Raw genomic sequence first — 16,330 nt, 5'->3', positions numbered from 1 at the left:
TCAATAACATTTTGCGCGGCGCAAAAGAAAAAAGAAACCAAATAAAGGAAAAAGAAACACGCGCTGCTCACACACACACACATATACATGCACGCGAAAGCGCTGCCACGCTCTCTTCACTCTCCCGCGCTCTCTCTCTCTCTCTCTCTCTTGCTCTCTTCACACTGTGTTCTGGCAAGCGCGGCAGGTGAACGAACGACACGCGACGCATGTGTCTGTCTGTTGTGTGTGTGTGTGTAAGGAAGAGCGCATGCGAGTTCTAGCCGCAGCTTAAGCGCCACGCGCACTCACACACACACACGCACTCACACACACACACACACACACACACACACACACACACACACACACATGGACAGCCGTCATAGAAAGCCCGACTCAAAGCTGTGTGCTATGGCTGACAGCTGTTAAGCGCCTTTGTTGTTGCCAGGCCAAACTTGTGCTCTTTTTTATTTATAATTGAATGTGTGCGCAAATGTTTTAATATGTTTAACAGTCACCCCACAAACACACACACAGGCACACATACAAAGGCGAATTGCGGTGAAAGTGACCGCAGCTTTTAACTGTTTGTTGTCGTTGTTTTTGCTATTATTCTGATATATTTTGGCATTTGTTTGCGCTGCCTGTTGCCATGCAAATGAAATGAACAGTGTTGCCACATAATTGCAAATGCTGCAGCAAGGCACATTACTCACGCACACACACACACACACACATTAGCAGCCGGCACAAGTTCAGTGCAAGCCGAAAACCAGTTTCATCATGAATGATTCTTTTTAATTCTCTGATTCACACGCTGCAAAAACAAAAACAAAAACAAAATCAAAAAGCCACACATTTGGCGTATGCGTCACGGCGACGACATTCAAATGGCATCTGACAGTCATGAGCATTAATCACCAGTGTTGCCCCAATTCTTAAAGCAGCTAGCTTAACATATAAGCCATAATATATACTATATCAGCTTCTTTATATATATTAATTATACATATATATATATATATATAAATTTTAATTCAGTTTTCATTAAAATTTTAATTGAATTAAACAAATATTTTGCATTAATTGAAACTGAAATAATTCATACTTATAATTCCATTCAACTCACAACCCAAATGACAACAGAAAAACGAAAAGTTTTAAAGCTTTTAGCGTATTTGCATTTTGAAAACAAACTTTGACAACACTGAACAGCATGCAACTCATGGAGTGTGGTCACACACACACACACACAGAGAGAGAGAGAGAGAGAGAGAGAGACACAGTTGAGTGTGCCCATCAATCAAAAAAAAACTATGCGCGTTGCCATCAGTCAAGACAGCTTATCAATTGCACGAGTTGTGCTTGTGACCGATCGCTGTGTGACGTCACAAATGTACCAACAATCAAGAGAAGCCAAACTAACTGTTTTGTACACTTATACACACGCATAAGTGTGGGTGTTTGTGTGTGTGTGTGTGTGTGTGTGTGTTTATTTTTAACCAGGCAGCAACAACTTTTCGCATGCATCATTATTTATTTTTGGTCTACGAGCAAAATCAAAGGCAACGGCAGCGGCAGCGCAGCCCCCACGCAGAATCCCACACGACGCGCCAATGAAATTTCACGCGCAGCTGGCAACTCTGCATTTAGTGGGTGGTCGCTTCCCCACCCCCCTTAACCCCTCCTCTATACCCATTCACTATCTTTCGCTTGCGGGGCGACGGCAAAGTAGTTTTCTAAAACTAAACGAAAACCTAACGATCCAGCAACGTTTGACGTCAACACACAATGAGAGAGGGAGAGAGAGAGAGGGAGAGGGAGGAAGAGTGCGGGCGTGTGCTTCTACTTTCGCTTTGCACACAAACACACACAGTCCGGCGTTATCAGTGTTGACATTTTAGCTTTTTTTTTTGCAAACTTGTTTAATTTTACAGCTGCATGAAAATCTGGCTATTTGGTTTCGAATGAAATGCGTTGGATAAATTAATAAAATCAAAACATTCGCAGTAAATAACAAATGGTAACATTGGTAGCAGTGTTGGCGACTTTTTGGCCAGTTTTGTTTAGTTTCAGTCATTTGTTGGCTATATTTAAATGCGAGTGAGTTTGGCTTTGTTTTGGGCAGCAGCCAAATAACAAATAGTGCAGCAAAATTCAGCCTTAAGATGTTGAAATTTAAAACTCATCTAGACATTTTTGGCTAAATACGCTTTTTGAAAGTTCAAAAGAATTTTGGTTTTCTTTTTTTGCGGCTAACAACTCGTACTATTGTGATTCAGCCTTTTTTTAAGCTGCAGCTGGCAACACTGGTCTAAGACTCTCTTGTTTTCTCTGTCACACACTCGTTTGCTAAGACAGCAGCGCACGAACGCGCGCACGCACGCACGCACGCACGCACGCCTGCTCTAGTCGCAGACGCGCGCGTCATGCGTGACCCAAATAGCCGCCATTGCTGCTGCTACACATATTTCTCTCTCTGCTTCTTGTTGCTAAAACAGCGACTAAATGAAACAAATGCAATTAATATTTAACACAAATACATAGTATGTATGTTAGAAAGTAATTTGCGCAACAGTAAATAAATGTTGTGCATGTGCGTGTGTGTGTGCGCGTTCCCGTTTTTTGCTTTTGGGTGCGCGCAGCACTAAAAATACTTTGTAGGCGTTTTTCGGGCCGTGCTGCTTGCTGATTAGCCCAAAAAAAAAAAAAAAAATAACAACAAAATTTTAAAAATAATAATAAAACGACAGCAGACAACGCTTTTGAAAGCATTTTCTTTTAAGTTTTTTTATCCATTTTTTTTCTGTATGGCTTGACTTGCGCAAAAAGCAAAGAGAGACAGCGAGAAATGCTTTCATTTCATTTGTTTTTTTTTCTTCTTTGTATTTCGTTTTTTGGTTAAGTGCGTAACGGAATGCCCGCTGGCACACACACACACACACACTCGCACACACACACAAGCAGAGACATACGGCAACGGCAAAATTTACATTCTCGCTACGTTTATTATACATACGCTCTCTCGCCTTTTGTTTGGTTCAAAGTTCAATGACCGATTTCGCCGCGTCGAATTCAACGACGCAGTCGTCGTCGCCGACGTCGTCGACGGCGTCGCCGTTTGCCAAACGCACAGAGACAAGGTCAACGCAATAATCGAGTTGTTTCGCCTTTTTGCCTAAAACGCAATAACGCTCAAATAATAAGCATTAATTAAGCGACAGACAAAAAAAAAAAACATCTTTGAAAAAAAAAAAAGAGCAGCAGCCGTTGCAAAGGTTTGCGCAATGACAATTACAAATCTGCTCTCCAATGTCCGAGCACGTGTCTGTGTGTGTGTGTGTGTGCAGCCCTCAGAGCGAATGTCAAAAAGTGTGCAAAAATGTTGCACTAAATATTTAAAGCGTTAATCGATAATTTGCAACGGCCAAATGCCATTTGCTGGCATGCGTGAGAGTGAGAGAGACGAAACGGGCCGCTTGCGTGTGTGTGTGTGTGTGTGTGTGTGTGCGTGCGTGTGTTCATCAATGACGCCGACGCGCAACTTTGACAGTGGCATTGAAATTGCGAGCAGCGACAGCAGCAGCAACAACAACAACAACAAGCTGTATTTCTGATCATGCAAGCGTCGCTGTCGCTGTCGGCGTTGGCGTCGCAATTGCGCGCTGCCTGCGCAACAAGAATAAATTCCAATTAGACAATTTCCGACTCACGCTCGCTCTCTCTCTCTTGCTTACACGCGCGGGCTGCGAAATTGCGACTTTGCAAGAATGTTGTTTATGTTATTATTGCTGCACATTGTTGTTTTATTACGGTTTATTACACACACGCACACATAACCCACATGCAGCTCTCTCTCTCGCGCGCGCGCTCTCTCTCTCTCTTTTGCTGATTAGAATTATAGCACAACAAAAGAATTACTTTCACCGCCTCCTCAACTGCCTACGACAATGACGCGGCTGTTTTTCAACTATGACTGTGCTCGTTTCTATATTGGTGTGTGTGTTTTTTTTTTCTAAATTTGAAGCGCAGTTTTTAGTCAGCGCCACCCACCGATTGCGCCGTCAAATGGCAGCAGCACGTGTAAAGCGTCCGCTTCGTTTGTGTTGTGTGCGCGTTGAGCGTACAGCGCAGTGTTTCATCTAACCCCCCTTCCAGTCTCCTCCCCCACCCGCTCCCCACACAGACTCACGTTTTACCTCCGATATTTCTCCTGCTGCTGTTGTTGTTGTTGTTTTCACAGTTATTTGATTTGGCAGCGTCGTCAGCACAATTGCTGCGCAATATTAACAATAATAATAATAATAATAATAATAACAAGAAAAAGGGAAAAGCAATGCCAACTGAAATGTTTTTTGAAAACGCATTTAACTAATCTGCGCTTTTATTGCCAACAACCCCGCCCCCGCTCCCCTCTAGCCTTTTGAAGCTACGCGAACTGCAGAGTGACAGAAGAAGAGACTATTTTTCTCTTACTGCGATCCTGCGCTCTGTTAAAACAAAATGTACAACAAGAATAGTTTCTTTGCACTTGCTTTACATCAAGGCTGAGACCCTTTGTGAAAATATGAATCGCTATTGATAAGATTTTCCTTATATTTCAGGAGCCTAGCATCTCGTCCTGCGAGATGTTACACATTGCATTACTTAGTTGGAAACCACTTTTAAGGAGTACCAAAAATGGCAGATTCTGCTTAACATAGCTTAAATGTTAATAACAGCCGCTAGCTTAACAGTCTTCTGTTAGCTGCTAACTTAAGTCTTCACTTAGCTGCTAGCTTAACAGTCTTCTCTTAGCTCCCAGCTTAACAGTCTTCTGTTAGCGCCCAGTTTAACAGTCTTCTCTTAGCTGCTAGCTTAACAGTCTTCTGTTAGCTCCCAGTTTAACAGTCTTATGTTATGGCAAGGGAGAGCATAATTAACAGCTGTAAAGCCATTTATTGAATAATATGCGATTGGCATTTGGGTAGAATTGATATAAAATCTATAAAGTTGACAAATAAAACTGAATTCATAAAAACAATAACTAACTATAACGTTGTCGTATGCCTGTCTATGCGACGCCAAGGGTCAGCGTTCATTTTTATTGCGCTTAACAGCACTTACACTTTTAACACTGGCTTTTTTCGTTATCCTTGAGTAAAACAGTTGAAGAGCCACACGTTCAAGTAAATGTCTCCCTGATCAGCCTCTGTCTGTCCATTATGCAGCTTTAATGATCGATAACTTTTAGCGCTTCCTTCAAAAGAGTTTTCGGCAGAATTTTACAGAGCATAATCCAAATATCAAGATATTATATTATGTATACAACACGCAGATCAATAACATTTCACATATTGTAATTCCATTGAGTGTATGCACATCCATAAAGATTTTCCTTAAGCCCAGCAAATAGGATAAGGATATATTATATAACATTCCCATCTTGACTAAACTTAAACATTTACTTCACATTTAGATGTAAGTTAATGTCAACAGCATGCGAGTTGTTAAGTTTGACAGCACGAATTGTGACATTTACCAACACTGTTTATCGAAAAGTGCCATCACCATGAAATGGAAATGCTTCTCTCTGCTGCTGTTCCTTTCGCTCTGCCGCGCGGACGACGACTTCGACCCGGATCAGCTGCAGGCCGAGCACGTGATGGCGGGCCTGTCGCGCGACGAGGATGCCGACGGCACGACAACAACAACAACAACAGAAACAGCAACAGCAACAGCATGCGGTTCAATGTCGCAGCAAATGTCGGGCAAGAACCGGCCCCAAATGGCGGCAAGCATTGCGGCAAAGGCCGCCCAAGTGGCCACCGCCGCCAATGATGCCCAATCGAATGCGGCCGAATGCGCCGCCAAGGAGGTGCGCATCCAGCTGGCCGAGAAGGCCGTCCAGGCCTCACGTGCCGTTCAAGCGGTGCTCGAGGGCAAACGTGCGCTTCTCGATAAGATCCAGCGCGAACTGCGCGCCGCCGAGGAGCTGCTGGCCAAGCTGAGCGCCTCGCTCCAGAACAGCGAGGCGAACACGCAGCGCGCCGAATGCGCCGCCAAATCGGCGGAGGCGCATTTCGCACGTCTAACGGAAATTGTGCAGCTGATCGGCGGCAGCGTCGACGACGTGGACGCGCTAAATGAGCTGGCCCAGATCGATTACAATGAGAAGCGGCAGATGCTGATCGCCGCCAAGGAGCGCAGCGAGCGCATCCAGAAGGATATCGCGTGCGCCCGCGACGAGTACGAACAGGTGAAAATGGCCGCCTATCAGGCTGCCTGTGCGGCCGTCGAGGCCAAGCAGAAGGCGGCCCACATCTCCGAGAGCGGCAGGCATCGCAACAGCCTGCGCCTGCGTCGGCGTCGGCGTCGGCGTCGACAGCGGCAGCAACGTCGGGCGTGAGTGTGAATGTGCATCTCCTATATATCAACTATATATAAATATCCGATCGATCGATCGATCGGGCGACATCCGTTGGCTCCCATTGCGTTCCTATCTGAGGCGTGTCTCTTGTTGCAGCATTTGCCTCCAATTACTTTTATTTCTTTTTTTTTTGTATATTTTCTTTAAGAACTTTTCATGCGAAAATAAAACCTGTTTGTCAGAGGATCGACACGTGTGCTTTCAGCTGATTCCTCTTCCGTGAGCTTACAGCTTCGCCACTTCCAAAAGCTTTCAGCTTAATCCTTTCGTGTGCTTTCAAGTATTTTAGATGGGGTAATGTTTATTTAGATGAGCTTTCAAATGCAGCTTACAAGCTTCCTTTTTTATTCGAGCTTTCAGCTGTGTGTTTGTATTCCCGCATTCTGAGAGCTTTAATCTAAAGCTCTTTCGCAACGTCCGAGAGCTTTCAGCTTAAGCTCTTTCGCAACTTCCAAGAGCTTTCAGCGTAATCCTTTCAAGTTTATTTGATGATAAAATATATATTCAGATCAGCTTTCAAATGCAGCTTACAAGCTTCCTTTTTCATTCGAGCTTTCAGCTTAAGCTCTTTGGCATCATCCTAAAGCTTTCAGTTTAGGCAAATCTTTTCGTGTGCTTACAAGTTTGTTAGATCAGATAAAGTTGACATGAGGTTGCAAATGAAGCTTTCAATTGTGCTGACGAGCATGGTCTTCCACATGATTATATGAGCTTTGTGCTTAACTTTAAGCTTTTTGCGCATTTTCCAATGTTCTGTGTTTTCACATTCCATGAACTTTTAGCTAGAACTGAAGACTCTTCTGTGCTTTTTACCATATTATATAGGAAGACATATACTCGTTCTAAACCTAATAAACCTAATAAATGGCCATAATATTAAAATTTTTCTTGATTCCATGAGCTTTTAAAACTAATTAAAGCTTTTAGATGTTGACAAAGCTTTTCTTAAAGGAAAGTAACCAGAAATAAGAAATTCGACTATTGAAATAAGAAATCATGTGTTAATAAATTGTGAAAATGTATGAAATTTTGCTTATGTTTTCTTTCAACCCCATTGAACTGAGCAACTGTCCAAGCTGGAGTTGGGAAAATTGATGCATAAGTTCTGGATATCGTAAGCATTTGAAGGTTATTTGCAAATTCCGATATTTTCACGCGTTTCGCGCCAATTCACGAAATGCGAATGGAACAGAATGTGTGCATACACATGTTCTCTTCCATAGTCTTTGAACCCAACCGAACTGAGAAGAGCTCAGAGAAAGAATTGGAAAAATTTGTGCTTATTTAGATTATTTGTCATATTTTCACGCGTTCTGCCCCAATTCACGCAAATCATCAAAGTGGAAACGAGCCTATCTCGAAACGGCATCGTTTTTCTTATAAGACACAAAAAAAACCTATTAAAGGGTATCTACACAGCCTTGCGGACTCTCTAGAGAGCATTTTAGCAAAACGATTAAGTGAAAAAAGATCTCAGCCTGTTTGTTTTGAATGTGAAGTTCATAGGAAATGAGGCGCTGATGCACCTGATGCCACATGCGCGATTGTTTTGCATTTGCGTTTTTGTTTATGTTTATGTGAAATGAAGAAACAAAAAAAAAATAGGTATCGTTTGCATATTTTGCACAAATGCGTGAGCGTTTTTCTCACGAAAAATTGCCAGAAGCAGACGAGAAGAAAGAACAACAAGGCGAGGCATAAATAAACAAGATACAAGGGCAAATAAAGTGCGATTGTTTTATGCGAAAGGGCAAAAGCAAATGACCCAAACGCAGAGGAACGAAACGAAATGAAATGAAATGAAATGAAATGGTGGGAAACGAGTGGATTAACGGAATCGCCGTGTAACGACGTTTCAATGTTGCCAATTGCCAAACAGCTGCTGCTGCTGCTGGCGCCCTCTGCACGCGTCGCTGTCCAGCTGTTGATGGGCCTTCGCCTTCGCCTTCGCATTCGCACGACGACAGGACGGCAGCAAAAGGGAGAGAGCGAGAGAGCGTTTCTTACTGTTGTTGTTGTTGTTGTTGCTGGGTGCTGCCTGCCGGCAACGTTGTTGAAACTTTGTGCAAACGGGCAGCAGCAGTGCGAGAGAGCGAAAGAGTGAGAGAGAGAGCGCGCGTGTTAACGCTCTCTCGCTCTCAATGGCAGAAAACAGCGTGCGATTTGTTGGTGAATTTGGCTAAACAACAAATTGTAATTAAAATGCACCAAGACAAAGGGAGAAACAAAGAGATTGAGTGCGAGAGAGCGTCTAGTAAAATGGCAGAGAGAGCGAGAGAGAGAGAGCGCGTGGCAAACATATTGCATTTGTTAATTCAAGAATTTTGGTTGTAATTTTCTTAAACGCATTTTTATTAAAATTAAACAAACAAAAGCAGCGCTGCCGCGTCGCTGCTGTTTGCGCTTCTGTGCAGACAAAGCGTCGACGTCGACATCGGCAGCGGCAGCGACTAGCGGAAAAAGCAGCGTGAGAGCGCTGCGGCTGTAGCTGTACACGACCATCTACATATACATATGTGTTAGTGCTTGGTCTGTCTGTGCGTGCGTGTGTGTGTGTATGCTGTCAAACGTCGCTGCCCGCAGCGCTGCTGCTGCGGCGGCGTCAATGGCTTTTTAAAATTCTTGTTTGCCTTTTGCCAGCATTTGAGCACATGTATATGCGGCTGTATGTTGCTACCTGGCGTGCACACCACACACACACAGACAGAAACCGCACAAACACACACACACACACATGGATATTTGCGGACCGCAAAACCACATGCCTTCCCAATCAGAAACAGAAGTGCACAAGCAGAAAATGCCGGCAAATCCAATATGTTTGCGGCGGCGGTGGCGCTGCCACCGTCTGCGCGCAAAATGTAACACGGTGGCAACGCCGGCAGCGACGTTGACGCCAGCAGCGGCAACGCGTTCAACATAACCAAACAAATTTGATGCTGTTGACTGGCTGGGCCGAGACTGCGACTCACACTCACACTCAGACACACACACACGCGCGCGCAGGCAAGCATACACATGCATATGTGCATATCAATACATACATACATAAATAAAAGGCTGCACTTACATGTTGACTGTTACTGTTTGTTGTTGTTGCTGCTGTTGTTGTTGTAGTCGTTGTTTTTGTTAAAAATTGTTGTCAATTTTGTTGTTGTGGTTGTCGCCGTGGGCAGCGCCATACAAAAAAACATGTTTCACTTGAAGCTAAAGACGACGACGGCGACGCTGCTTCTGCTGCTGCTGCTTCTGCTTACACACAGACACACGGACACATATGCACACATATACATACGTATGTATGTACACACTGGCTGACAAACAATTTTGCTTATTTTCTTTTGTTTTTTTTTTTTTGTTATTTGTTTGGTACGTTTGTTGTTGTTGCTTGCTGCTGGAAACGATTCATAAATAACATACATATGTATATGCACGCACATAGAGCGGGAGAGAAAGAGAGAGAGAGAGAAAGAGACATTAAAACATATTCAACAATAACTTTTAGCACACTAACAAAAAAAACAACATGAAAAAAGCGCTGTCGCACGCATACACAGGCAGCGAAATGCGACGGTGACGACGCTGCGGCTAACAAAAGAGCGCGTCGCAACAGCGGAGGCGGAGTACAAAAAAAAAAAAAAAAAATGCTCACTAAAAAGAACACAAAAAAAAAAAGAAGAAAAAAAAACAGACAACGCAACGCGAGGCGACGATTAATTTTCGATAACTGGCGCTGCAACTTTTTTCCGCTTCTTTGATTTTCAATGCACTTTTAGGCTTGTTTGCTTTTTAAAAATATAGTTGTGTATATTTATTAAGAATCCAAAATACAAAAAAAAAAAAAGACGCAGCACAATAACAAAAAATAAATGCACACATACACAGTTCGTATAACGGTGGAACGGCGCGACGACGACAGCCGATAACGAGAACAGGCCGACGACGACGGCTTTTTTTCACCAACCTTTTTTACTGCTGCTGCCACTGCTGCAGCGCTCGAAACATGCGCAAGAAAAGCGACAAACAAAAAAAAATGTGCTAATGTTAATTAAATGCGTTTTCACATATGCTTTAACTTGTTGTTGGTTGGCTTAATTGATTTAAATAGCCTGAAATATATTTTGTTGCCACACACGAAACGACGAAATGACGACAACAGACGACGATGGCGACAAAAAAAAAACGCGCGCTCACACGTCTGTACGTACCAAAGAGCAAAACGAAAATGAAGAGAAATGGAAAATACAAAAATACCAGCGGCATGGAAAATACAAAAAAATACTATATGTAGTGTGTGGAAACAGTGCTGTTAAATGCAGCAGCAGCAGCAGCGATAGCGACAGTGTTGAGCAGCGTTGCTGTGCATTTATGTATTTCCAGCACGTTTATTTGCTCGCACGCTTTGTAGCTCCTTTCGTAGCGTTGACGCACACACACACACACAAACCAACACTAACACCAGCACACACACACACACGCTGCTCATTATTTGCTGGTATACTTGTTTTGATTTTATTATTTGGCTTTGGTTGGCAACCGGGCAATGCACCAGTGTTGTCAACTGAACGCTGCACACATGCCCACTTGACTGTATTTGCTAAGCGGCTAAAAAAAACATGGCTCAAAATTGACGCTTGTTTTGCCACTTTTATTTCATTTTTCCATCTTTTCTTGCAACCAGAAGCTGACAACACTGCGCCCACAAAACACGCCCGACGCACCAACACTCACGCTATGCTGATTTACTGCTTGCACTCATGCATACGACATATGTACATATGTTGATGCATGCGCATATGCTAATGCACAATTTTTCACTACTATGCTTAAGACTTTTCGTTTTTTGAACAGTTTTTGTTTTATTTTCATAAACTCCACAAGAGCAGGGCTGGCAATCGCCAATAACTGCGCTGCCAGGACTTCAGCGTGTGCTATCGATTCATCGCAAACATATCGATACACAGGGCCGTGCATGCATGACAATAGCATCATGCAACGTTAGATGCAAAATAAATGTGATTATAATTTCTTAATATAACTTAATAATATTAAATAAATTTGTCACAAAATATGTTGATGTAATTGTATGGTGTTTTTTTTTTTTAATATTCAAATTTTTGTTGCCGATAATTTGAGTAAATAAAATTAGAATTGAAAATCAAGCAAACAATTTGAAAAATAACCATTTATAGAATGAATTTTCTTACTAGTGAGAAGAAGAACGCTCAACTAATAAGTTTGAGAAAATTAACAATTGCAAGAAAATTTCTTATGAAGGTAGTCCATTTATGTTAAGGTAGCTAATTTATTTAAGGATGCGTTTCTTATTCTTATAAGAGCACTCACTGTATATCCATCAGCCAAGAAACTAACAAAACGTCTTCTAAAAAATTGAATTTATTTGCAACAACAAATTCAAATAAAATGCGGGTAAATATCTCGCATTTGAATTGGCGCTCAAATGTGAATCGTTGCGCGGGACGCACATCTTCAGCGTTATCGATAACGATAACCCGATGCAACGCTGCAAAACGAGTTTCAGTTTGAAACAAACAAAAGAGAAGAAAAAAAAAGAAACGAAATTTGGCGATACGCGATCGCAGCTAAATCCAGATACGAAATACCGTACATACGTGTACTTGAGATAATTAAACGCAGCTATAAAAAGCCGATTAAGCGAAAGTTAAACAGCGCAGTGCAAGCAAAGCAGGCGAACCGATCAAAATGTCGACGCAACAGCAACAATTGGACTACATGGAAAGATATCTGGTGTACGATATCTACAAATATTTCGGCAAAGATGCGGTTCTCGACTCGCACAGCATCCAGTGCTCCAATGGGCTCGACGGCTTCATGTCGGCGCTCTACACAGTGCAGCTGGACATGAAAATCGCCGGCAAGTGGGTGTGGCATAATTGAATCCCCCAAGGCTGGCAAAAAGTCTCGCTTCCCTTTGATAATCTCTTACAGCGCCCGCCAGGAGCTGGTGCTGGTCAAGTTCATGAAGGGCAGCCCCGAGTTCCGTGAGTCCAGCAAGTCCTACACCCAGTTCGCCAACGAGATCTTTGTCTATGCGGAGCTGCTGCCCGCCTACGAGAATCTGTTGCGCAGCAGCAAACTGAACACGGATCTGGTCGAGCAGCTGGTGCCGCGCACCTATTGCGCCAAGTTCGGACTGGTAGAGGGTGAGCGTCGTCAGTTAGCTGCCTTGTTGCACTCACGTTTGACTCTGTATATATATATGCGACAGGTTTGGGCACGGCCAAGGAGTCGGTGCTGGCGCTGCAGCATCTGAAGCCGTCGGGCTATGAGCTGGGGCCGCGGCTGACGCTGCGCTCGGACCAGCTAGAGGCCATGTGCCGCATATTGGGCCCGTATCATGCACTGGGCTATGCCCTGCGCATACTGGAGCCGCATCTGCACGAGCGCCTGCGCGGCGAGCTCATCACGTTGCCGTTTGTGTTCGAGGCGAATGCACCCAATCTGTATGCGGTGCTCTATCGCGTCGCCTTCGATCGCTTCTATGCGTTCTACGATCGCTGTCGCGATCAGCTGCTGCAGCCGCAGGATGCACGCTTCGCGGAGGCGCTGCAGCGACTGCGCGACAAGTACTTCGGGCAGCCCGTGGAGCTGCTGGAGCATATACGCAGCCACGCCTTGGATGAAACGCAGCCGGAATCGCATTTCAGCACGTTCTTGCACGGCGACTTCAATCGCAACAATGTGCTCTTCCATGAGGATGCCGAGGGCAAAGTGGACGACATCCGGATGATCGATTTTCAGGAGATGCGCTACAGCACCGTCGCCATAGATCTAAGCTTCTTTCTGTACATGAACACGCCGGCCGCGGAGCGTGCCACAATCTTTGCCCGGCTGTTGCGTCTATACCATCAGCATATGCACGATACGCTGGAGCTGGTGCTGCAGCGGAATCACGACACGCTGTCCGAGGAGAAAATCAATCAGCTGCTCAGCGATTACAGGTGCGTAGCAGATGCTATTAAGGCCCGTATTTAGCCTAACCATGTCTAATCCTCGCCAGCTACGAGCGCTTCGAGGCGCACTTCAAACGCTACGCCTTCTACGGCGTCATGGTCTGCATGCACTTCATGCCCTGGCTGCTGGGCAGCGAGGCCGATTGCGATCGGCTCTCCAAGCTGTTCGAGACGGACATGCACGGCGCCGAGTTCTACGAGCTGTCCATGAACATTGCCGGCGATGCGGCCAATCGCCAGATACTCGATGTGTTGCGTCACGCCTTCGAGCAGGGCTACATGGACTGGATTTGATTCCGAGCTGCAATCAGCACAAATTGTTTCACTTATCAGCCTTGTCTCACATGTTCCACGCGCACTATCTAAACCTGTTATCAAATTACCCAAAAATGGATGCCTGCTCTGCATTCTTATCAATTAGCTCCATTCCGAATTCCATTCATGTTAACATCAAATGTTATGCAAGGCGCTGTGCCAACACTTTACATTCCAAAAACGCGTGGAATTGAAACGAAACAAAAATTGGTTTCGTGTATTTAAAGAAACACGTGAAAATGAAACGCCATTTGCTTGTAATTGTAAAGAAAACTTCCATTTATAGCTTTGTTCCATTCAATAATGTCTCGTAGAAAAAGAAACACTTGAAAGTGGAACATAATTGTTAAGCCAGTTTTCATTTCATTTTATAAGAAAAACAAGTGCAAATTGTTGTATATAAATGCCAAATAATGTTTAAGCTAAATTTCAGAACGAAAGAATTGAACAAAAAGTGTTTGAATGGAACACTTGCATAACTGTACATTATTTGTAACACGATAATTTGTGGTTAGAAACAAGTGAAAATGAAACAAAATGTGCCTTAATGCCAAACTATCTAAATAAGCTCACCAAATTGTCAAAATTTAGGAGTTCAGAACATTGAAAAGGACTTCGGAACAGGCTTATTTTACTATATATATATATACATATATACACATACATATGCGCATATGCAATAATCTGTTTGTTAACGATATTCAAGTGCAATTGGAAACATATTTTGTGATGTCTTTAAAGGCAAACTATGCGCACATATTTACACATTTATTGCTATTTACAAACAAATGGAAAAGTGTAATCATGAATTAAATACGTTTACGCACATTCAACTGTGTTTAAGTTAGCAACAGGCTTTAACGATGTGTCGAAAGATTAAATAATTATCGCTTATAAAGTGATCGATTGCAATATTCCAAAGATTAGCTAGCTCGCAATTGTTGGCATATTTTATATACTTTCATTTCTGTTGCAAGTGAAATATTCTCAAATTGTATTTTATATTATTGATATATTATATTGTATATGCCAGCGATTTATGCTAAAAATGTCATGGTTCGAGATCGATATATATCGATACAAATCGATAGTAATCGAAAAAATCGATATTTATCAATACAAATCAATAGCTATCGATACAAATCGACAGTTATCGATCAAATATATCTTTATCAACAAAAATCGATATTAATCGATTACAGTGAAAGGATTTACTGCTAAGCTCATTCTCCATTTGTTATCGAAGCATTTGGATTTCATATTACATGTAACTATCTTTTGTAGATCGCTGGCTCGACTCAGCTCGACGCATAAATACCCTGTAAATGTTGGAAAATGCTTTCCTCTGCCCGTTTCACGCATTTCCAACTTCTAATTCACATATAAGATAGATTTCTATTGCGACCTTGAGCTATTCTAAACAAAAATCGAATTATAGATGGGTTGCTCTTCTTGGTATTTCTAGGATCCGTCCGATTTGAATGCATTAGCTCTCCATAGCTTAGCTCAACTGGCAGCCCAGTTCGTTGAGGCTCCGAATGATTCACTGCAAAGCGTTTTCCTGACAATTGGCGGGGCAGTACGCGACATTCGAGCAGCTATCAGTCGAGTCAAAAGCTGCCCTTGATTCACATTTGAATATTTATCTAAAGCCACAACAAAAAATAGCTTTAAGAATTGTTTCACATGTGGCTCAAAGTGTTTTTTTTTGGCTTTTTTATTTGCACAACTGTTGGCTGTCAATGCGGTCTATAAAATGCGAACGAGTCGCAGATTAGGAGCACAGTTCCAAATTGGTTGAAGGCGGCGTCCAAGATGCGTTCAATGGCAGCCTGGCTATTGATGACCCTGCTGGCCAGCACAGCAGCAGCTGCCGAGCAGCTTTCCACGGAGCTGGACGACTATGCCACAGCTGGCAGCGAGGATATATACTTGCAGCCCAACAGCGGGCAGGCGGCGGATGAGGAGGACGACGAAGATGCGCAGTACCTGGATGTAGATGATGAGAAGGATGAGGATGAGGAGGAGGAGGAGGAGGAGGAGGAGGAGGAGGAGGAGGCGCCGGCACAATCCCTTGGCAATAACATCGATGCCATCGGCCTGGATGAGAACAGCTGCGAGTTCAGCTGCCCGCGCTATTATCGGCCCGTTTGCGTCAGTCGCAACGACGAGCTGATCACCTATGCCACGCCCTGCGAGTTCTTCAATCAGCTGCGCTGCGCCAATGTCGCGCGGCAACGGGGCAAGGAGACGCCCACCTTTCAGTTGTTGTACCACAATGCCTGCAAACAGAATACACGCTAAAAAAACTATGCTCCTTTTTTGTTATATGATTGATTGATTGATTGATTGACTGACTGACCGATTGATGATTGACGCACAGGCCAGGCAGACGCCAACAAGCAAGCAGAAAGCATGCTGAAAGTCTTATCCGAGATATTAAATGCATCTCTTCGGTTGATTGACTGACTGATTGATTGATGATTGACGCACTGGGCAAGCATACGCTCTGCCAAACCTGGATACAAGAGATACCACTGAAAGCGTTAGAAAGAGAGAAAAGATAATAAATTGGTTCTTAATTGAATTGTGTGATTGATTGACTGACCGATTGATGATTGACGCACAG

General features: G+C 43.5%; 3 protein-coding genes across 3 annotated transcripts; all 3 read left to right on the top strand.

Moving 5' to 3' along the window:
- The first annotated feature begins 5,447 nt into the window (after positions 1-5,447).
- On the top strand, positions 5,448-6,539 carry LOC115768820. The gene has a single exon (XM_030713519.1). It carries the CDS (start codon positions 5,462-5,464, stop codon positions 6,368-6,370), a length of 909 nt encoding a protein of 302 aa, XP_030569379.1. The 5' UTR covers positions 5,448-5,461; the 3' UTR covers positions 6,371-6,539.
- Positions 6,540-11,950: 5,411 nt separating this feature from the next.
- LOC115768823 lies at positions 11,951-14,529 on the top strand. Its single transcript, XM_030713520.1, has 4 exons — positions 11,951-12,291; positions 12,362-12,576; positions 12,642-13,374; positions 13,434-14,529. The coding sequence occupies exons 1-4, from the start codon at positions 12,116-12,118 to the stop codon at positions 13,678-13,680; spliced, it is 1,371 nt and encodes a 456-aa protein (XP_030569380.1). The 5' UTR covers positions 11,951-12,115; the 3' UTR covers positions 13,681-14,529.
- A 987-nt stretch (positions 14,530-15,516) lies between these two features.
- LOC115768824 lies at positions 15,517-16,005 on the top strand. The gene is made up of 2 exons (XM_030713521.1): positions 15,517-15,696; positions 15,742-16,005. The coding sequence occupies exons 1-2, from the start codon at positions 15,517-15,519 to the stop codon at positions 16,003-16,005; spliced, it is 444 nt and encodes a 147-aa protein (XP_030569381.1).
- Positions 16,006-16,330: the final 325 nt, after the last annotated feature.

Source organism: Drosophila novamexicana, unplaced genomic scaffold (assembly GCF_003285875.2).
Source record: "Drosophila novamexicana strain 15010-1031.04,08,12 unplaced genomic scaffold, DnovRS2.1 tig00002045-arrow-arrow-pilon, whole genome shotgun sequence".
In the NCBI taxonomy this organism is placed as follows: Eukaryota; Metazoa; Arthropoda; class Insecta; order Diptera; family Drosophilidae; genus Drosophila; species Drosophila novamexicana.
The sequence above is the reverse complement of the archived record's forward strand: the minus strand, read 5'-3'. Positions and strand labels throughout refer to the sequence as shown.

What these genes read in the sequence shown, in the direction of transcription:
- LOC115768820 (XM_030713519.1), top strand. Translation starts at nt 5,462, where the DNA reads ATGCGAGTTGTTAAGTTTGACAGCACGAATTGTGACATTTACCAACAC.
- LOC115768823 (XM_030713520.1), top strand. Translation starts at nt 12,116, where the DNA reads ATGTCGACGCAACAGCAACAATTGGACTACATGGAAAGATATCTGGTG. An exon ending in GACATGAAAATCGCCGGCAA is followed by an intron (nt 12,292 to 12,361) that starts GTGGGTGTGGCA and finishes AATCTCTTACAG; the next exon opens with CGCCCGCCAGGAGCTGGTGC. An exon ending in CAAGTTCGGACTGGTAGAGG is followed by an intron (nt 12,577 to 12,641) that starts GTGAGCGTCGTC and finishes TATATGCGACAG; the next exon opens with GTTTGGGCACGGCCAAGGAG.
- LOC115768824 (XM_030713521.1), top strand. Translation starts at nt 15,517, where the DNA reads ATGCGTTCAATGGCAGCCTGGCTATTGATGACCCTGCTGGCCAGCACA. An exon ending in AAGATGCGCAGTACCTGGAT is followed by an intron (nt 15,697 to 15,741) that starts GTAGATGATGAG and finishes GAGGAGGAGGAG; the next exon opens with GAGGAGGAGGAGGAGGAGGC.